The sequence below is a fragment of the Mus caroli genome, unplaced genomic scaffold, assembly GCF_978045245.1.
Source record: "Mus caroli unplaced genomic scaffold, Mus_caroli_1 scaffold_9, whole genome shotgun sequence".
Classification (NCBI taxonomy): domain Eukaryota; kingdom Metazoa; phylum Chordata; class Mammalia; order Rodentia; family Muridae; genus Mus; species Mus caroli.
In genome coordinates, this window is record NW_028227264.1 from 23,478,736 (window position 1) to 23,501,585 (window position 22,850).

General features: G+C 38.7%; 1 protein-coding gene across 4 annotated transcripts in view; it reads right to left on the minus strand.

Moving 5' to 3' along the window:
* The window catches only part of Tmem200a (transmembrane protein 200A), a 95,640-nt gene that overhangs the window by 35,719 nt on the left and 37,071 nt on the right, over positions 1-22,850 (minus strand). For 2 of the 4 annotated variants that reach the window (XM_085842700.1, XM_085842699.1), the window contains one exon: positions 11,903-11,971. The exons of 1 other annotated variant lie outside the window; for it this stretch is intronic. In XM_085842700.1, the coding sequence (XP_085698826.1) occupies positions 11,903-11,907 (5 nt within the window). In that variant the 5' untranslated portion in view covers positions 11,908-11,971. Of the gene's footprint in view, positions 1-9,642; positions 9,664-11,902; positions 11,972-22,850 lie in introns of those variants that run through there. One more of the 4 variants, XM_085842702.1, reaches the window with a different exon arrangement.

The window sequence follows — 22,850 nt, forward strand, 5'->3', positions numbered from 1 at the left end:
TAAAGGATGCTGTGCTCAAGACTAAGAGTACCAGGCTCCAGACTCTTTATGGCTTATATTAACATTTAATAGCCAAATAAGAAAATTAGCTTTTCATGAGCTAAGACACAGGGACAGTCATGGTGAAGTATTATTTCTAAGATTTTAATCATAAGGGTAAGAAGAAAGATTGCTAGTTGAGCTAAATACTCTGTCAAAAATTGGAGTTTGTTTAAGCAAAAATTTAAGTTGAAGCAATGAAGCCAGAGAAGTGAAGTCAAATGAACACAAATTTCTGTTTGTAATTCAAGATGTTATACACAGTTATATAGACTACAACTTTGAGCCTGAAAAAGGAACAAAGCAGAAAGTAAGGTGGAATTAGTGACATGGACAGGATAATCTCAAGTTTAAGGCTAGATCCAGACTCAAATTAAAAGTAAAACATAAGGTTTGGATGTAGCTCAGTGGTACACTATTTGTCTAGTATGTTCATGGTCCTGGATTTAATCTCCAGTTCAAAAATAAAAAGACAAAACAACATATAGTGATGAAAGTATTATCCTATTCATCACATCTAAATAAAAAAGATATATATAGCCTGCAATTCATTAGTCTATCTAAATATTTCTCAGAATTGATTAATAACTACATAAATCTACAGGAACTTTTTAAAGATCATACTTTTAAGAGATGCTTGCATGATCTTTTCAACCCTAAGGAATCCTAACTGTTGATTTCACTGGTCAGTAAGCTTGCACTATTTGCTGTTTCAATAACCTGTGGTACCCTTACACTGGAAACCCATGTGAGACTAGCAAATGCTTCATCACATGTGTGTTACACTACACAGACAAGCAAGGATCAGGATTGGAGGCATAGAGAAGAAGATGCACACAAGGACTTTAAAACCATGAGGGTCTAGTGTTCAGCTGGATAGTAATCACTATAGTCTTCAATACAGTTTACATTCCTTCTGTATATTTATGTTACAATCTGTACAATTTTTAAAAAGTCAAATGTAAACAAGACAGAAAGCCTTGGCTACATTATGTCCATGGAAAGGCCCCAAAGAGAAATGCTAGACACAGAAGATCTGAAAGCACATTGTTCTGATAGAGCCTGTCCCGGAAGAGAGACTATTACTGGCCTTCTCCAGGGATGAACTCATTTTGAAGAAAATGTCCATGTTTTCCTAGAAGTTACTGAATGGGCAAAGATGAAGAAGAGTTTATGTTGGTTTAATGTAGATGACGTTTCTGGAGGCTCTAGGCAAGACCAACCAAGAACAATGCCTATTGTGAATATAATGTGGGGGAAGCCATCACCCAATGAAAGGTAAATTGTGTGTAAGGGCATCAATCATCTGGGTTGAGCATAGTAGTGAGTTAGTATTCCTAGGAACAGCATAGGACCAAGGACAAGGAGGAGGCTACAACTGAAGGCACACACTGGCTCAAAAGTACGTGTTATGGCCGCAGTCCATGACATCACACAATTTTCTTCTGCAGCTCAAGCAACCAGGTTCATATGGCAAGCTAAGTGACTAAGACCTTGAATATAAATATGTGGGATTTTCCATCCTCTGTTCAAATGCTTCTTGTAAAAATGAACTCATAACAGAACTGCTTCAGGAGACATAGGAAGAGCAATGCCTACATGCTTCTGAAATAAGGATCCAATAAAATTCCATGCATATATCTCTGCTCTTCTACTTTAAAATACATGCTATCAAGGATGATATCATTTTATCTCAATTCTGTAGTGTTAAACAGATAATTTGCTTCCTTGGGTGATACTATGATTATATAAATCATTGTTTCTAATTATGGAATGTTGAGGTCTATAAATGAGCCTTGGACTCTCCTGAAAGCTTTGCCAGAGTGGAGAGAAGCAGAAAGAGAAGGAATACTTCATTGTTTGAAGTAGATTAAGTCGCTAATACTTTAGATTGAAAGTGATCAGACATCAGATATTTCACATAGATAGATCTAATAGGTCAAAATCATCACCCACAGGTTAGAAACACAGCAAATAATTAGTACAAGCTCACCAAACAGTGAACTCAACAAGTAGGATTCATTAAGGTTGCAAAGAGCATCCAAGGATATCTTATAATGATGATCTTTAAAAAGTACCTGTGTAGGTTTATCTAAAGAATCAGTTCTGAGAAATACTTAGATAGACTCACTGAATTTCAGTTCCTTCCACTACATGGACTGATGCTCCACTTACTGCACAGTCCTATATTCTCTCCATCTAATACATGGTGGTTTAACTTTTGCTGTGAACGTTGCTGTTTCTTTCACTTTAATGTTTTCATAATTTGGATTAATCTAAGTACATAGATTTTTTAATTGCATATGTAGTTGAGTACGGCCTGAAACTCAGAGTGCTCCTATCTCAGTCTTCTCCTAAAATTACATAACTACCACATCCAACTGTTTATAATGTTTTGCTTTGTTTTCTATGGTATCTGTGTAGAGCTTGGTGATATGTTGGGAAAGCCATACAAATACACAGGGCAGAGAACTGGGGTTGGAACGTTTACATAGAGTTTAGGTTCCAAGAGATTATCCATGCAGTCAGTTAGGGACCAGCTCAGTGGAAGAGGGCTTGCTTAGTATATGTGAGACCTTGGGTTCAACCTAACAAAAAAGAGAAGGTTAATCTTGCCAAGAGGTAACAAGACAACTTCAGTCATTGTCTTAGTACCATGACAAAGAAGTTTATCTTCGTGGATACTGTGTAGAAGATTCTGTGTAGAAAAAACAGCATTAAATGTTCCATAGGTCTAAAAGTCATAGGAACTTAAAATAAAAATATGTCTCCGGATCTAGTAGAATCTGAAAAAACACAGCAGGGCATCCACAAATGCCTGTAGAAACAGCTGTAACTCAGGGTTCACAGAAAACAAGATCTGCCAAAGATGAGATCCTGGTTAGTAAGAAAAAGAAACATCATCACAATGGCCACTATGATGGTCACAAGAGTCCCCAAATAGTAGGACTCACAATCCAACGATCCAGGATAAAACAATAAGGAGGTAACTTTAAAAACACATTTTGAATTAACAAAGAAGTACAAGAAGAACTGCCATGTGAGGGAGCCCACCCCTGACACTATTAATGATATTCTGCTGTACTTACAGACAGGACTAGGATTAAAATCAGCAGAGAACCAGTGATTGATAGAAACAGATGTAGAGACTCACAGCCAATCATTAGGCAGATCTTAGGGAATCCTGCTGAATGGGGGAGAGGAAGGATGTAGGAACCAGGGGTGTCAAGGACAGCACATGGAAACCCACAGAATCAATTAACCTGGGCTTACATAGGGACCCACAGAGATTGAAACACCAACCAGAGAGCATGCGTGGGATTGTCCTAGAACCTCTGCATGTATATCACAGTTGTACAGCTTGATCTTCTTGTGAGACTTGTGATAACAGTGGGAGAAGGAGCTGTCTCTGACTCGGCTGCCTGGCTTTGGTACCCTTTCCTCTAACGTGGCTGACTCATCCATCTACCCCCAATAGGAGATGTGTCTAGTTTTACTACAACTTGATATGCCAGGGCTGGTTGATATCCATGGGAGGAGGAGTAGGAAGGGTTGGGGTGAGAAGGAGAGATGAGGGAAAAATAATCCAGAGGAGAAGAGAGAAGGGATCATCAGTCAGAATGTACAGCAAATAATTAAGTTAATTAATAATAATAATAAGTATATGATGAGATATTTGTGAAAAGAATGGGCTATTGAAAGAGACCTGCACAAGGAAATGAAAGCAATAGATTGTAATGTATGTGGCTTTGTAGAGCTTCAGAGTCTTCACTGAGATAAATGTGATTGGAAGATATTTCTGAGTTATGTATGAAGAGCCAAGCACTGGAAATGAGGAAGGGCATATTGCATAGAGTTAAAGGACCCACCTTGTTGTGGATGGCTCTGTGCTGCTTGTGTTTTTATGTTAATTCCCCATCTCACCCCACAGGCTGTCTGGAATGAGGAATGAGTCATGTACTCAGGTGGCTTCTTGTGAACCAGTCCCCTAATGAATAAAGGAGCCAATCACTGGGCGAGTAGGCGGGGCTTCCGGATTGGATGGAAGAAGAGAGGAAGCAGGAGAGAGTTAGGTCCTTTTGGAATGGGGACAGCATATGGGTAAGATGTAACTGCTTGAGTTTCCTGGTATCATGGCAGATCCAAAAGGACTCGCCACCAGAGGAATCAGAGTTTAATAAGGCTTACAAGATTAGGTTTTAGTTGTTGCACCCAGAGATTGAGTTACCATTGTTTCTGAACTAAGTTTGTGTTGCAATTTCCTTCACACAGTAGCTCCTTTGGGTTCAATAGAGAAAGGCATGGCGGCAAAGGTTTAGTTTGCCTGATAGGCACCACAAAAAGCCATGGAGGATTTGAAGCACGGGGCTGGCATGGTAGCAACCAGCCAGTGGGAACTTAGCGAGCTGGATGGAGAGACTGTGGAGTTCTGAGTCAGAGCCTCCATGAGATAAAAACAGGTTGGCCATTGACTGCCCACTAGTGCATGGCCAGCCAGGCCTCTGGGGTAGAGGCACAAGCACGGAAACTTGCTGGTTCATTTTGTTTTTAATATTTCCCGCAACACCAACTGACCTCTCTAGATGGCCTCCTTCTAGGAGAAGAAACTATAGATAGAATTATAAAGAATTCAGAGAGATTGTGCCTGGACACTCTTATAGCTGGTGAAAACAAAACAATCAAGCTGAGAAAGCAAATGAGAAAGTACAAATAAGAAAGAGAAGAAAGAAAAAATGGAAGGGGATGGAGGAAAACGTCAAAGAGAAAAGGAGAAGGAAGAGAACTACTCCTACACACCATAGAGTGAAACCAAAAGCACAGGAAAACAAGCAGAAATAGAATAAAGAGTTAATGACCAGGGAACATGTTTACTGTTGTTGTTGGTGGTGGTGGTGGTGCGTTTTGTTTGTGATTCAAGCAGGGTTTCTCTGTATAGCCCTGGCTGTCCTAGCACTTGCTCTGCAGACCAAGCTGGCCTCCACTCTAAGATCTGCCTGCCTCTCCCTCCCAAGTAAAGGTGTATGTAACCACTGCCCAGAAAACAAGTTTGAAAACAGGCTTCTTAAAATAAATGAAGAAGACAGAAGCATACCTCCTCAATAAGATAACTACGAAAGAATGGACGGCATTAAGAAGGAAACTGAGTCATAAAAGAAAAGAGAGAGAGCAAAGCAAGAAGAAGCTGATGTGATAACAAATCACTAGCAATAGAAATTGTCTATGAAAATAGGAGCTGTGATTGATGGTAAGGTTCTAAAGAAAATGAAAGAGGGAGGGAACACGCTAGGCACCAATATTGTAAAAAAAAAAAAAGAGTGGGCTAAATGGAATTAAATATCTATAAGATCCTTATGCATTATTTACATATAATATTAGTTAATGGCTCCATCAAATACTGTTAGTGTTAGGATACTTAGTTTATGATATATGTTTAAAGATACCCACTCAAATAGAAATACAATAATGCTTTAGTTGTATCACAATGAAAATATATAATTTTCAAAGCATCTGAAGAAAAATATTTAAAAACCAGGAAGCCACAAATGTGATGTCAGCATAGAAAAAGGCCAGTAAAAAGAAAAAATGGATGATAGAAATAAATCAATGTTTCAGTAATCCTAGCTAACCAAAGAGATTGCATATAGTCAGATTTTCCAAAAGCACAAGCTTAAAACATGAATAACACAAAACAATAAATAGAAAAATGTCTAAAGTTTTAGTATTAAATTTATACAAAATAAATTATACAAAACAAAAACATTATTAAGGTTGAAAGGGTAATTATAGAACAGAGACATTTTAACATTGTAATATAACACAGTGAGACAAATCTGTATTTAACCAATAAGAGGCTCAAAATACAGAAAGCAGCAACAGACTATAAAACAGAGTTTGATCCCTTTTCTTGGGAGTACAAGTTCTATATTTTCAATAATTAGTAAATGTGGAATAATGCCACTCTACTTGGAGGTGTAGAAGATAGAAAGTTTCTATGTGCATGTGAGAAGACATGAAACCTACTGCACTGTAATGTCAGTGCCGAGAATCTGAAAGTATTCGTGTTCTAGTTGTGTTTGTGCTGTGATAAAACACTCAGATTGAAATTATCCTAGAGAGGAAGAGAGTTTATTTGGCTTACATTTCCAGGCCATGGTCCATCACTGAAGAAAGTCAGGATAGGAACTTAAGCATGGACTGAAGTAGAAATTGGATGCTGCTTGCTGGTTCATTTAGGCTCACTCTTGGCTTTTTTATACAGCCCATGACCACTTGCCTATGGACATTGCTGCCTATGGTGGGCTGGGCTTACCTACATCAATTAAAATTAAGGTACTCACCCCCGAAATGAACATGCCATAGACCAACTTGATCTAGACAAGCCAACTGAGACTCCTCTTGCAGGTCACTGTTAACTGTCAAGTTGACAGTTGACGCTAACCAGGACAATAAGGTTGAGCAATATAATTGCCTAATCCCATCCAGGAGTCTAGTTACCCAGAGATACAGGAATCTGTCTGGTTAATTAACAAGAAATAACATTTTGTGAAAAGACAGGAGCATATGGAATAGAAATATATTCATATAAATTTTAAATTATGCAGAACAATTCTCATAATAACATAATCTACAGACATATCATAGAAGTACCAGCTATGTCTGAGGAGGGAAGGTGAATCATGGGATGAGAGGAAAGTTCTAGAATAGTATGTTTTTATTTAAGAAGCTATGAAAATATGAAGTCTGAGTGCTTCCAAATCTGCTTATTTTTGTACAATTAAAAATTTACAATTAAAAATATTAACATAGGTGTTAATAGGTTGGAAAATATATAGAAACCCCACTTTTGTTAAATGTTACAAAGAGAACTGTGTCTCATTAGACTACAATAATCCTGAATTTGTAAATATTACATGCACATACATGACTTCATATGGCTAGTTTTGTGTTTTTAATATCAGAAAAGGTATGCTCACCACTGGAGGATATAGCTCAGTAGCAAAACACTTAACCAGCATGCAGGAATTCCTGTGTTCAATCCCGTTAGTGTGAAATCCTTAATTAAAGGAAAAAGGAAACTGTGCTCATCGTATAAGGGGCTGGCATCTAGAGCGAACTGCTGACTTTCTGCTCATTGTGTAAGGGGCTGGCATCTAGAGAGGACTGATGACTTTCAGTACATCTATGTCTCTAGATTAGTTGACACAATTTTTAAAGAATAGGTATTAATTATTTTCATAAAATATAATCCTCAAATTTTTTGTTACTTGATTATCTCATCAATTTGGAATAGTTTTAGCTTTTGAACTTAGTTAGAATAAAAAAAATAAGTATAGGATTTTTAAAGCTCTAGTAAAACATCAGCAAACAAAATATATTAATTGAGCCGAGCAGTGGTGGCACATGCCTTTAATCCCAGCACTTGGGAGGCAGACGCATGAGCCGAGCAGTGGTGGCTCATGCCTTTAATCCCAGCACTTGGGAGGCAGACGCAGGCGGATTTCTGAGTTCAAGGCCCGCCTGGTCTACAGAGTGAGTTCCAGGACAGTCAGGGCTACACAGACAAAGCCTGTCTGGAAAAACCATATATAAATAGCTGCTATAATGGTTTTTGCAATTGTCTTATTTCTTGAATAATTACCAACATTTCAGAAACTCCACTACCTGCAGGGCATAACTTAACTTAACTCATATCCACAAAAGTAGAAAGTACAAGTTTAATAAATGAAGAATCAGAAAGAAAACATTTAAGTTTTGGTTGTTACTTTTAAGCAAGAGAGAGAGAGAGAGAGAGAGAGAGAGAGAGAGAGAGAGAGAGAGAAAGAGAGAGAGAACCTTTCTTTAAGATTATTTCAATATCAAATGTCCTTTCTCATTATCTTCGTATTTACTCCAGACAGAAAGGTGGAAATTTTAAGCTCCAAGCCTTAGCCATTACATCTTCCTGACAAGGTGGATGTCTGTTTCTGTCTTCTTTTGAACCACTGTCATGCCATGATTGTCTTAAGTCAAAACACTACTGTCTCAGTGCTTCAAACTGCCATTAAATGTAATGTCTACCTTTGATTAGATCAGGGTTCCATCTGCTGTTGTTACCTTCCTGGGTGCAGTCAAGACAGGGAGATGGGCGTAGCCCATTCTATCCTCTTCACCTCTGCAATCGAACCAGCCAACCAAAAGCAATTGCTATCAGTAGAAATTTCACTTTTTTTTTTTACATTTTATTTATTTTTAGAAAAATCAAACACTTTCTAATAGCAGGCTTAATAAGAAGTTTTAAAAAGTTGCTTGACTACAGAAGGTTCTCAAGCAGGACATGGCATATTTTTAGTGCCTCTTACATTCAAATTGATTGTTTGCGTAATCTTTCTCTCTGAAGAAACCATAGTGAGATCTGTTCTTCCTGAGTTTGCCTTTGCAAATCTGCTATTAATGTTTCAGATTGTATAATGGAACAGACTGTCCACGGCAGGTGATCAGAACTGCTTTTCCACAGCCTTCGAAATTACAGAGTGATTTTGATGTGCTTTGGCTGGCTCACATTTCCACTAAGGGTTCTAACCACTTGGGAAAGGGGGCAGCTTCTCAAGTGACCCTTTTCTGAGCAACGCAACCTAGGTGAGATAATTAGAACAAGTCCAACCAGCATAGCTGCATAGTTTATCTGTATTTCTTTTATTGTACATGAAAGAGTTTCTGCATCGTATATGCAGAAAGAAAGTCAATATATCATATATATCATATATATAATATATACAAAATATATGATATGTATATGATATAGATCATACATATACCAAATATAAATGATATATATGACATATATGATGTGTAGCATATGTGTGTGTATAAATACACACACACATTAAAGTATCTTCTACTTCCAAAGTGTTTAAGAGATATGAACCTTACACAAAATAGACCAAGATTCTGGCCTTGGCCTGCTCTGTAGCCTTGGGCAAATCGTTTAATCATTTCTCCTAAATTCCCACAGCTGGGAAACAAAGGCAATGCATCACATGACCTCTGAAAGTTTATCGTCATAGCAGTTTAGGATGCTCTGAACCACTCCAGGGCCTTGAGACTTTTGTGAGAAGGCAGGTGCAGCCTAGGCACCATCCCCTCTTCTCCTCCTGTAGGAACCTCTATTCCTAACAGAGAGCTTCTAACATCTTGGACCTCTCAGAAGCCAATCTTCACGTTAGTGCTTTGTATGAGCCTTTGCACATCTTAACAAACACAAGCAGGCTGCCAAAAATGTAAATTAGCAAGGGTGCTATCAGCCAGACACGAAGACCAGAGGAGAATCCTTGGCCAGAAAATGTCCTCCCACATAGAGAAGAGCTGGTAATTGGAAGGTAGAGGAGGAATCCCCCCACCTCCCAGAGCAGCCTGTGCGGAGGCGGGTGCCCCTGCCATTACCCAAGCCTCTGCCAGAGCAGAAGTGAAGAGGAGAAAGCTCCCTTATCCTTGATGTGTTGAGCATTTCCAGGGCTGCCTTCCAGTTCCCGGCAGGCAGGATCCCACTGGCAGAAGTTAGTCAGTGTTCCCTTCTGTGGGAGCGGAAGGGAATTTCAATATGACAATTGTGAAACACCAGCTCACCAGCTCTGATCAGTCCTTGAGCAAAGTTCCTACGGTTTCCAGCTTTCAGTGTCAATGGCAGGATCTGGGTTGGGGCTTCTGAGAAATGAACACCCATCTTAAACCTTAATGGTGGTTAGAAGAACACAGATTCAAGTACAGTTAATTGAATCACTAATTATAGGTGGTGTTCTGCATGACTGCTATTTTACACCAATAGCAAAGCAGTGTATAAACACTGGGAATTGAAAACCATCTGTTATTCTAATCTAATGAAGATCTATGTGTAGTACTAGCCTGTCAGATTAAGACAGGGAGAAGAGTCCTCACTCAGAAGGCCAGGTGGAAATCTCCTGGATAACTGGTGCATGCAGATGTTAGTGTGGCTTGAGATGTTGACTTGAGAGCCCAGGATGGCTTCCATATGTAGGCCAAAGGTGACCTTGACCTTCCACCTGCAGAGTGCTGGGATTACAAGTGTGTGGGTGTTGCGGGTGGAGCACTGGGCTTCATACATGCTAGACAAGCATGCTAGGCAAGTCCTGACAACTGAGGGCATCCCAGGGTTATCAAGTATAATTTTAAAAAATAGACTCATACATCTGGACAAAGTGAAATACATTCCCTGGACCAAATCCCATGTAACTCTTGGAAGAAGTCATAATAAAAAATAAAGATAAATAAACAAATAAAATAAGTAAACAAACAAACAAACAAACAAACTAGGGTTTCAGCTAAAGATGTTCGAGTCATTAAAAAAAAAAAAAAAGCTGTAAACTGTTTCCCTGTTTTACATGACAATTCTGAAAAAGAACTCACCTGAGGGAAGAACTGTTGTTCTTTGAGAACAACTTTGTTGTTCTAAGCAGCAGCCCTGTCTAAACACTGTGTGTATATAGAAAATGACAAAGCATAGCCTTCTGAGGCAACGTGATGGGAGGCAGTGCCGTCTGCTGCACATAACCCCTGGGTCCTTCCACACAGGTGCAGTGGCACTGGAGGCCCACAGACTGGTCTAAAACAACACCTGCTCAGCACACACTGCTTCTGTGCTTAGCTGGTCACTTCTGACCTACAAACCATGGCATTCACTGTTGAAAAATTATTTAATCTCAATTCCACTGACACTAGGTATACACCTTTAAAAATAGCACTCCATCATTGGAATTGATTTTTCTCTCCTTTGGATATTGCTCTCAGAGTTTTGTTTTTTGGGTTTTTTTTTTCCTGAAGGACAATAAAAGAGAACAAGATGACTTACTATCCAATCTCCTTGGTGTTCCTTTCTCTATTACCTTGATTGCCCTTCACTTCTTACTATATCTGATCTCACTGGATCTTAGCCACACACATCTAAATATGAATTTATGTATCCTCCGGTTCTCTCCAAGACAAATGTTTACAATGCCATTGCAAGGTGTACTTCTGCTGGCTAGGTACATCTGCTTGTTCTAACCTTTTGTTCCTACCTTTTGTCAGGTCATACAGCCTGGTTCTGTCCTGTTGAGTCCAAGCTTCATTCAACTGTTAGTTATGAAGCACCAGCTGTGGAAACCAAACTGAATGGGGTGTCTGTAACCCAGAGCTTAGTTTGACAAGCACAGTCAAGAAAGATGAGTTATGTCTGGTGTTAGAAAACACACTGTGTGGCACACGTCAGCATTGTGAGGGGTCTGACACACCCTGGAATGATGAGATTAGTGCAGCATGGGTAGGTGTTTCTTCTAGGATGAGGGGATGATGGAGCTCTGTCTCAAAGATAGGCAGATGTGAACCAGTATAGGAAAGAAGGATGAGTAAGAAGGGATGGGTGTTACAGAGAAGGAGACAGAGCATGATGAGATTTAAGTTGCTAAGGCATGCTGGGATATTAATTATGGTAAGACCAGAAGATAAGGAGGATACAGGTTAGGAAGTGACACTAGAAACCATTAAGAGATACTAACAAAAAACAAACAAACAAACAGCAACAACAAAAAACCAAAACCTTCTAGCCAGCCAAGACAAAAGATAAGTGGAATGGGTACCAAGGGACAAAAGACAGGTTAATCAGCTACTGTGATAACCTTGGCCATGGCATGGACAACGTGAAGACATGGCAGCTGAGATGAATAAAGGTTGGTCATTTTGTGTTAAAATCACAGATAGGGATTCTTTTTTTAAAAAAGAGAGAGAGAGAAGGAAAATAGGGTATCTTATTAAAGCGTAAGTTTAGATAATAATTGTGTCCGCCACTTAAGATGCAGGCTGGACAATCTTCTAAGTGAGTCACATACATTACCTCATATATGTAACTTGCTTTGCCTGATTTAATCTTCACAACAGCCCAGGTAGATCAGTATCCACTTGTCTGATAAGAAAAATGAAGCAAAGAGAGTGGCTGAGCTGTGGGGTTATCATGAGTGTCAAAGAACCATCCTGACACTAACATCCTACACACACCATCTCTAGGAAGAAAGAACCCTGAAGAAGATGGTGGGTTAAATTAATCATGTACACTGAACTTAGGAAATTCTGAAGAGCTCTCTAACAGACTGGAAACATAATTCTGGCAGTTACAGGAGCATCCTAGTTGGAGATGTATATCAGAAGACTCTATGGTTCTAGGTAGCTGCTGCAGTCCCTGAGCGGAAAGTTGTTTAGGCTAATTATCTCAGCCTTGAAGACTAAAGGTCTCAGGCATTCAGGCTCAGATTACCTTCCACTTTGAAAGAACACAGGGCATAACTGTTCAATCATGGGGCATGGAGGAAGAGAGAATCTGATCTGAGAAGATGGTAGCATTCATGCCTTCAGGAGGAGAACACCTGAGCTTATGATTAATACCTGGCTCTGAAGCAAACAACAATGCATAGAATGGACTAATAAAATTTCCATAACCAATTAATTTCTGAAGTACTTCATTCTTTCCCTATCTCCATACGAGTGTGTGTGTGTGTGTGTGTCTGTGTGTATGTGTGTGTGTGTGTGTGTGAGTGTGCCTGAGTGCATTTTTATGTTGGTAAGGATGCATGTATGGGTGTATATGTGTAGAAGCTAAAAGTCAACTTTGGGATTTTCTCCTCAGGAGCTGCTGACCTTGTTCTTGTGACATAGAGTCCCTTGTTGGCCTAGAGCTCCCTATTAAGTAAGGGTGGACAGCCCAGGAGCTCCTGGAATCTGCCTGTATCTAATTACCAGCTCTTGGATTATAAGTGAACACCACAATGCCTGTCTCTTTCTTTCTTTCTTTCTTTCTTTCTTTCTTTCTTTCTTTCTTTCTTTCTTTCTTTCTTTCTTTCTTTCTTTCTTTCTTTCTTTCTTTCTTTCTTTCTTTCTCTCTCTCTCTCTCTCTCTCTCTCTCTCTTTCTTTCTTTCTTTCTTTCTTCTTTCCTTCCTTCCTTCCTTCCTTCCTTCCTTCCTTCCTTCCTTCCTTCCTTCCTCTTCCTCTTGTCCTCTTACTCCTTCAATCTGTGTTCTGAGAGTCAAGCACAGGTCTTCTGCTTGCAGGGAAAGCACTTTAACAGCAGCACAATTACCTCCCTGGCCCAGCATGTTAGATTTTTGAGAGTCTCATTGTACTGGCTAGTTTTGTGTCAACTTGACACAGCTGGAGTTATCACAGAGAAAGGAGCTTCAGTTGAGGAAATGCCTCCATGAGATCCAACTGTAAGGCATTTTCTCAATTAGTGATCAAGGAGGAAAGGCCCCTTGTGGGTGGGACCATCTCTGGGCTGGTAGTCTTGGTTCTATAAGAGAGCAGGCTGAGCAAGCCAGGGGAAGCAAGCCAGTAAAGAACATCCCTCCATGGTCTCTGCATCAGCTCCTGCTCCCTGACCTGCCTGAGTTCCAGTCCTGACTTCTTTCAATGATGATCAGCAGTATGGAAATGTAAGCTGAATAAACCCTTTCCTCCCCAGTTTGCTTCTTGGTCATGATGTTTGTGCAGGAATAGAAACCCTGACTAAGACACTCATCATGTAGCCCCAACTGGCTTGAACTCACAATAGTTATGACCCATTACACTGGGTTTCTCTTTTCATATCCTTTGCATTTCTACTATTCAGAAGCAGTAGCTGTGACTCCAAAAGATCCAATGCTACTCTGAAGGCTGGCAATTTGGTAGGAAGGGGAACTAGGCAAACCCAGTTTTCCATCACAAAGCAGTGACTCCCTGCAGCATGCAGTGATCCTTAGCCTGGGAAATTTCACTCCCAGAGGCCACTTCTGTTATCTAGGAGGCAAAGCTCAGAAGCACAGCTAAGCACCTTGTGAGGCAGAGGACATGCCCCTACAACAAAGACTTACTGGTAACAAACTATCTGTGGTGTGGTGGCCCAGAAATCCATAATGAGGGTAAGCTGACAGAGACCACAGTAGGGAACAAAGTCACCTAGGGAGATCACAACAGGCTCACAAACAATAGAGCAGACTCTACAGGAAGCAATTTGCCAGGCTAATGGGTGGGTATCTGGTTTTAAGGGACATCTGCTCCTATTAAGAACAGCATTCTTTATAGTCTGAATCTATTATTGGTGTCTATTAAACATAAATACCACTGTATGCAAAACAAGCCCCTCTTTGCTACAGAAGAGAAATCTTCATGAAAAGGACAGGGTTTGCCTTTGCAGGAGTATCAAGAACAGCAGTGCTGGCCAAGCCTCCACACCTACTTTGTTATTTAGATTCTAGTGGTCTTAGGGGGTGGGGAGTGTGGGCTGTGCTTTGTAAATTCAGAAATCTCCCCTTGAGAGTACATGGTATTTTGTTTTTCAGACCACAAAGAGTGACTATGAACCTACATGACTCTATCACTTCTGCTTTGTGCCTAACAGCATCCTACATAATGCCTGTCACAGAATTTTGTATCTATCTATATCTACGTATCTATGTAGGTATCTAAATCTGTCTGTCTGTCTGTCTGTCTACTTCTGAAACAGGAAAAGGCAATGACCACTTGACCAAAGTGTGACACATTTAAGCTGTCTGTAATTACAGTTAGGACTTACAGAGGCTTGGCTGAAATTCAGCAGATAGGAGGGGATGATAGATTAGATGTGCCTAGGATCCAAACCATGGAGATAAACATGAACATATGATGAACATTTCTGTCAGCCTTGGGGTTTACAATCAAGGGAAGTTTCCATTGCAGCCAGTCTCAGGGAGGCTAGCCCATTTCACTCTCCATGCCTTTGTGAAAGCTGATAAAGAAAGCATTGATGGTAATCCTCACTCACCAGAATATCCCAGAAACTGAGGCATGCTTCTAACCATTCTTATATTTAATAAATATGTAAGCAAAAAAGCTTCTATTAATTTTATATGACTTTATTATTAAAATAAAATTATATTATATTATTTGTATGATTTTTACATATATATTTATATAATGGTTATCTAATTTTATTGTAATTCTTAGATGCCAAGAGAGCAGTTATAGATGGCTCAATCTTCTTAAATGTATCTTTGTGAATGTGTTGTTTGTGTGTACATATGTGTGTATGCATATTGAAGCTACAGGATAATCTTGGGTTTCATCCCTCAGGTTCATTCTCTCTCTCTCTCTCTCTCTCTCTCTCTCTAATTTGTCTACCTATCATCTATCATCTAACTACCTATATCTATATATGTATCTATGAATCTACGTATGTAGTATCTATCTATCTATCTATCTATCTATCTATCTATCTATCTATATTTTTTTTGTGGCAGTGTTCATTATTGGTCTATAATACAAGTGTGCTAGGCCGGCTGAGCTCCCGTGATCCTCCTGTCTCTGCCTCTCCAGCACTGGGATCACAAACATGCAGAAAGTCCAGTTTTCTGAAAGTCATGGTTTCCGGGGACAATCTCAGGTCATGTATGATGGTAACACCTTTTTAAACAAGGGACCCTAACTCCTCAGCATTTTCTTAACTATATTAACTAAAAAGTATACAAAAATTCTAGGACTTGATGTAACTCTGAACATTCATTTTGTGAAATGAGCTCATAGATTCTTGAACCAAGCCCTCTACTTAACATAACTTACCTGGAAAAGTCACTGAAGCATATTGAAATTTCTGAAAAATAATCTTAAGTTCCAAGAGTTGCTTAGAACTCTGAGAACGTTTTTAACTGAATGAATCTCTCAGATTCAACTGCTGGTGTGTTTTAAAAGCTAGGCAGTGAACTTCTGCATTTACAAGTAATAGTTTTTCAAAATTATAAAGTGTTCTCTCTGTTTTTTCTCTTAGCCATTTTTTGGGGAAGGATATTATATCCTGATATTCACCTTAATTTTATAAAACTTTCAAGTTTATAATACCTTGTACTCTCAAACTGTTTCTTGTAATATGGTGGTGATGCAGTCATGGGTTGGGGGAAGGGGCTACACACTGTCCAAGGAGCAAAAGCTCTGGGGATATATATATATATATATATATATATATATATATATATATATATATACACTTTCCATGGGAAGCAACCTCACATTTACAGAATACTTACAGGAAGTGCTACTTCATGTGGTACACTGAAGATGGCATGGAGTGACATGTGCAAAGTGCTTAGCAAAGTATTAATACTATACATTAACAAATGTCAGCCATCTTTTACTGAGAGAGACGACTTGAGTTCTAAAATAATACTATACACACACACACAGCCCATCATATTGAGAAGGTCATCTCTCAGAGAGGCTATTAATGTATAGTATAATTGGCTTGCTGAACTACAGTGTATGTCCTCTGCTCTGTATTTCTCTGAGGTGTTGGGGGCAGCTTCTCCTCCCCTAACGGAACAAGCAGTGTGAAGTATCTCATCATTAATCCCAACACATGTCTTCACAGCATGTACCAGGACATGGACAAAATCCACATAGGGGACTCTGGTAACATGTTATTCGGGAACATGCCCTGGGATAAAATTCAGGAAAGACCTCCCTCATCTGTATCTGCCTCCCTGACATCTTGTTGTGTGACTGAGTATGAGTAATAAATCTACGTTTCCTTTTGTAAAATCAGGGGAGTATATTACAAGAGCTTTGGGGTTATGCAAGTCCAGTGGAACCAAATATAGTAACATTAGGGTTATTATTTAAATATAGTAACATTAGGGTTATTATAGAATAGACTGTACCCTCATGTTCCACTTATTTTGTATTTTATATATCTTTATCTTTTATTTATGAAATAATTATTCCAGAAATAATAAGAAAAACTTTTCTCTGAGTCTGTTTACCTTCTTCCCTAGTTATAGCTGCCACTTAAATTATTGTTATGTAGTGGATATCATAAATCACATGGTATTGTATGCTCACACTTTACCCTGATTTATGTGATTCCTATGAATTGCAGGAATCACATATTTCTATAAGGAAATCTTAAAACTGTCCATTTTCAGTCTTGCTAATTTTAGTGCTTGTTTAGAACTGAATGATTCAAGAGTTGTCTAAATCATAGGATTACAAACACATATTATAAATGTAGGAATTTATAGTCATTATTTTTAGTTGCAAGATTAAGAAAGCATGATTATCAAACTATGCCTCTCATCAAAATAATCATTTCATCAGAAAAAGAAAAAAGGGGCATATGAATGTAAGTTATGAAACACTGTGCATGAATAAAAACACCATTGAGCAATAGAGCTATATCAATAGAAATAAGATGAATAAGAAATAAACTGTTATATGCTGGCTGAAGACAGGCCTCATGGTCTTTAACTAAAGACACCGATAACATCATACTATGTAACTCATTCTGGGCCTGTCGATTTAGAAAATATTTATGCAGTTAATGCACTGAATTTGCAGTTAAACATATTGCCTTTTCAGCTGATTTTTCCCCTAGGGAGGGAAATTTCAGGCCCCATGTTTGAAAACAAATAGAAGCCCCCTGTTCTCCAGGAATAATAGCTAGCTCCTTTCATGTCTGCCAGTTTCTCACACTTAGTAGTTAGTACTAAGTAGCTATTGTACTACTGTGACCAAAATAAATTACAAAATAACTCAGGGCAGGAGTAGTTATGGGTTACAATTTCAGGGGTTCAAGAACATTGTCCCTTGGCCCCAGGAATGTGGATAGGACATTATAGACATTACAATGTCAACAGAGGCATATGGCAGAAGACAGTTGTCCACTTCATGACAAAACAGGATATAAAGAACAAGACAGGAAGTGACTAGGGACTCTCAAGGAGGCATCCCCAACTGACCTTCCTCTAGGAAGGCTTCACCTCCTTACTTCTTTGGCCTTCAAAAATAGTGCCACTGACTATAGAAAAAGAATTTAAAATATAAGCCGACAGCATGCATTTCATATTCAATCTATAACATGTATCTGACCTATTGCATGGCTAAAGCCCTCCACTGTTTCACGTGAGGTTTTGCTGTTGTTCTGTTTTTTATTTGGTGGGTATTTTAGGGTTTGGGGTTTTTTGTTTGTTTGTTTGTTTTGTTTTGTTTTGTTTTAGATTATTGAACAGGGTCCAAAGGATTATAATGTCCAATGGATCTCCACTAGTACATAATTCATAAAAAGCAATGAATTTTAACATTATATCTACCTCTTTTGTAAGTAGTAAATGACACTCTCCACTCAACCCTCATATATATAATCTGAATTTTTTCACCTAGGAAAGGAAAACTGTGAGAATCAGAAACTTAGCTATAGATTTTTAACTCCATCTGGCCTGGAGCTGACCCTGTGCCACAGTTCTCCATACCCAGATCCCACCTGGAGAGCAGATCTCCCAGAAGTGCTGACACACCTGTGAGCACAGGTAAGACCACCACTTTTCCTCAAATATCTGGCATAAGAGGGACCCTCCCAGTAACAATAGGACACAGGAACCAAGGAACAGCCTTGGAAAGGATCCTTCCAGTGTCCATCTGTGCCCCAGAGCCCACACTGTGCCACAGCTCTGCATGTCCAAATTCCTCCCAGAGAGAACTGGTCTCTCACAGGGGACTGACACACAAGCTTACAGGATAGACAAGCCACAGTCATAGACAGCAAGACTAGCTAACACCAGAGATAACCAGATGGTGAGAGACAAGGGCAAGAACACAAGCAACAAAAACCAAGGCTACTTGGCATCATCAGAAACCAATTCTCCCAACAGAGCAAGCCCTGTATACCCCAACACATCAGAAAAGCAAAACTCTGATTCAAAATCACATCTCATGATGATGATAGAGGACTTTAAGAAGGACATAAATAACTCCCTTAAACAAATACAGGAGAACACAGGTAAACAGCTAGAAACCCTTAAAGAGGAAACACAAAAATCCCTTAAAAAATCATAGAAAACCACAACCAAACAAGTGAAAGAATAGAGAAAAAAATCATCCAGGATCTAAAAATGGAAATAGAAAAAAATAAAGAAATCACAAAGTGAGAAAACTCTGAAGATAAAAAACCTAGGAAAGATATCAGGAGTCATAGACGCAAGCATCACTAACAGAATACAAGACATAAAGACAGAATCTCTGGTACAGAAGATACCATAGAAAACATTGACACAACAGTAAAAGAAAATGCAAAAGGCAAAAAGCTCCTAATCCAAAACCTGGACACAATGAGAAGACCAAACCTAAGGATAACAGGTATAGAAGAGAGCAAAGATTCCCGTTAAAGGTCCAGTAAATATGTTCAACAAAACTATAGAAAAAATGTGCCTAACCTAAAGAAAGAGATGCCCATAAACATACAAGAAGCCAACAGAACTCCAAATAGATTGGACCAGAAAAGAAATTCCTCCTGTCACATATTAGTCAAAACACCAATTGCCCAAAACAAAGAAAGAATATTAAAAGCAGTAAAGGGAAAAGATCAAGTAACATTTAAAGGCAGGCCTATCAGAATTACACCAGACTTCCCACCAGAGCTGATGAAAGAGAGAAGATCCTGGACAGATAGATGTCTTATAGACCCTAAGAGAACACAAATGTCAGTTCAGGATACTAAAATCAGCAAAACTCTCTACTAATATAGATGGAGGAACCAAGATATTCCATGACAAAACCAAATTTACACAATATCTTTCCACAAATCCAGCCCTACAAAGGATAATAGATGAAAAATTCCAACATAGGAGGAAAACTACACCCTAGAAAAGGTAAGAAAGTAACCTTCTTTTAACAAACCCCAAAGAAGATCATAATTCCACCTCTAACAACAGTCTCTGGTCCTTAATATCTTGATCTCTTAACATAAATGGACTCATATCCAGGGATCCACCCCATAATCAGCTTCCAAACGCTGACACCATTGCATATACTAGCAAGATTTTGCTGAAAGGACCCAGATAGAGCTGTCTCTTGTGAGACTATGAGAAGTGGATGCTCACAGTCAGCTATTGGATGGATCACAGGGCTCCCAATGGAGAAGCTAGAGAAAGTATCCAAGGAGCTAAAGGGATCTGCAACCCTATAGGTGGAACAACATTATCAACTAACCAGTACCCTGGAGCTCTTGACTCTAGCTGCATATGTATCAAAAGATGGCCTAGTTGGCCATCACTGGAAAGAGAGGCCCATTGGACACACAAACTTTATATGCCCCAGTACAGGGGAACGCCAGGGCCAAAAAAATGGGAATGGATGGGTAGGGAAGTGGGGGGGGAGGGTATGGGGGACTTTTGGGATAGCATTGGAAATGTAATTGAGGAAAATACGTAATAAAAAAATATTAAAAATTAAAAAAAAACATAAATGGACTCAATTCCCCAATAAAAGGACATAGACTAACAGATTGGCTATGTAAACAGGACCCAGCATTTTGCTACATATAGGAACCACAGCTCATTGTCAAAGACAGACACTACCTCAGAGTAAAAAACAATTTTCCAAGCAATTGGTCCTAATAAACAAGTTGGAGTAGCCATTCTAATATCAAATAAAATGGACTTTCAACCAAAAGTTATCAAAGAAGATAAGGAAGGACACTTAATACTCAGCAAAGAAAAATCTACCAAGATGAACTTGCAACTCTGAAAATCTATGCTCCAAATGCAAGGGCACCCACATTCATGAAAAAACAAACAAACAAACAACACCACCTTTACTAAAGCTCAAAGCACACATTGCGCTTCACATAATAATATAGTGGGAGACTTTAACACCCTATAACCCAACTAACTAGAGGGCATAGAGATGGTATCCAAACTAACAGAATCAGAAATGAAAAGGGAGCTATAACAACAGAAACTGAGGAAATTCAAAAAATCATCAGATCCTATGACAAAAGCCTGTACTGAACAAAACTGGAAAGTCTGAATGAAATGGACAATTTTCGAGATAGATACCAGGTACCAAAATTAAATCAGGATCAGATAAACCATCTAAACAGTTCCATAACCCCTAAAGAAATAGAAGCAGTCATTAAAGGTCTCCCAAAGGAAAAAATAAATACCACGTCCAGATGGGTTTAGTGCAGAATTCTATCAGACCTTCAAAGAAGACCTAATACCAATACTCTTCAAACTATTCTACAGAATTGAAACAGAAGGAACTCTACCCAATTCATTCTATGAAGCCACAATTCTGTTGATACCAAAACCATAGAAAGACCCAACAAAGAAAGAGAACTGCAGACTAATATCCCTTTTGAGTATCCATACAAAAATACTCAATAAAGTTCTCACAAACCGAATCCAAGAACACATCAAAATGATCATTCACAAGGATCAAGTAGGCTTTGTCCCAGAGATACAGGGATGGTTCAGTATACACAAATCCATCAACATAATCCACTACATAAACAAACTCAAAGAAAAAAAATACATGATCATTTCATTAGATGCTAAAAGTTCATTTGACAAAATCCAACATCCCTTCATGTTAAAAGTCTTGGAATGATCATGAATTCAGGGCCCATACATAAACCTAGTAAAAGCAATATAAAGCAAACAAGTATCCAACATCAAACTAATTTTAGAGAAACTTGAAGCAATCCCACTAAAATCAGGGACTAGACAAGGCTGCTCTCTCTCTCTCTCTCTCTCTCTCTCTCTCTCTTCAATATAGTACTTGAAGTTCTAGCTAAAGCAATTAGACAACAAAAGAAGGTTAAATGATACAAATGGAAAGGAAGAAGTCAAAATATCACTATTTGCAGATATGATAGTATACTTAATTGACCCCCAAAATTCCACCAGAGAACTACTGAACCTGATAAACAACTTCAGGAAAGTGAATGGATATAAAACTAACTCAAACAAATCAGTAGCCTTCCCAGACTCAAAGGATAAACAGGCTGAGAAGAAAATTAGGGAAATGACTCCCTTCACAATAGTCACAAGAAATATAAAATATCTTGGTGTGAGTCTAACCAAACAAGTAAAAGATCTGTACAACAAGAATTTCACATCTCTGAAGAAAGAAATTGAAGATCTCAGATGATGGAAAGATCTCCTATGCTCATGGATTGGCAGGATTAATATAGTAAAAAAAATGGCCATTTTACCAAAGGTATCTACAGATTCAATACAATCCCCATCAAAATTCCAGCTCAATTCTTCATATAGTAGAAAGAGCAGTTCTTAAATTCATTTGGAATAACAAAAAACCCAGGATAGGGAAAACTACTCTCAATGATAAAAGAAAGTCTGGGAGAATTAACACTCCTGACCTCAAGCTGTTCCACAGAGCAATAGTGATAAAAACTGCATGGTATTGGTAGTAACAGGCAGGTAGATCAATGTAATTGAATTGAATACCCAGAAATGAACCCACACACTTATGGACATTTGGTCTTTGACAAAGAAACTAAGACCATCCAGTGGAAAAAAAGACAGCATTTTCAACAAATGGTCCTGTTTCAACTGGTGGTCAACAAGTAGAAGAATGCAAATTGACTCATTCTTATCTCCTTGTACAAAGCTCAAGTCCAAGTGGATCAAGGATCTCCACATAAAACCAGATACACTGAATCTAACAGAAGAGAAAGTGGTAGAAATCTTTGAGCACATGAATATAAGGGAAAAGTTCTTGAACAGGACACCAATGGCTTATGCTCTAAGATCAAAAGTAGACAAATGAAACTCCATAAAATTGCAAAGCTTCTGTAAGGCAAAGGGCACTGTAATAGGAAAAAATGACCACCAACACATTGCAAAACAGATTGCATCCAATAGAGGGCTAATATCCAATCTATACAAAGAACTTATGAAATTAGACTCCAGAGAACCAAATAACCCTATTAAAAAAATGGGGAACAGAGCTAAACAGAGAATTCTCAACTGAGGAAACTCAAATGGCCAAG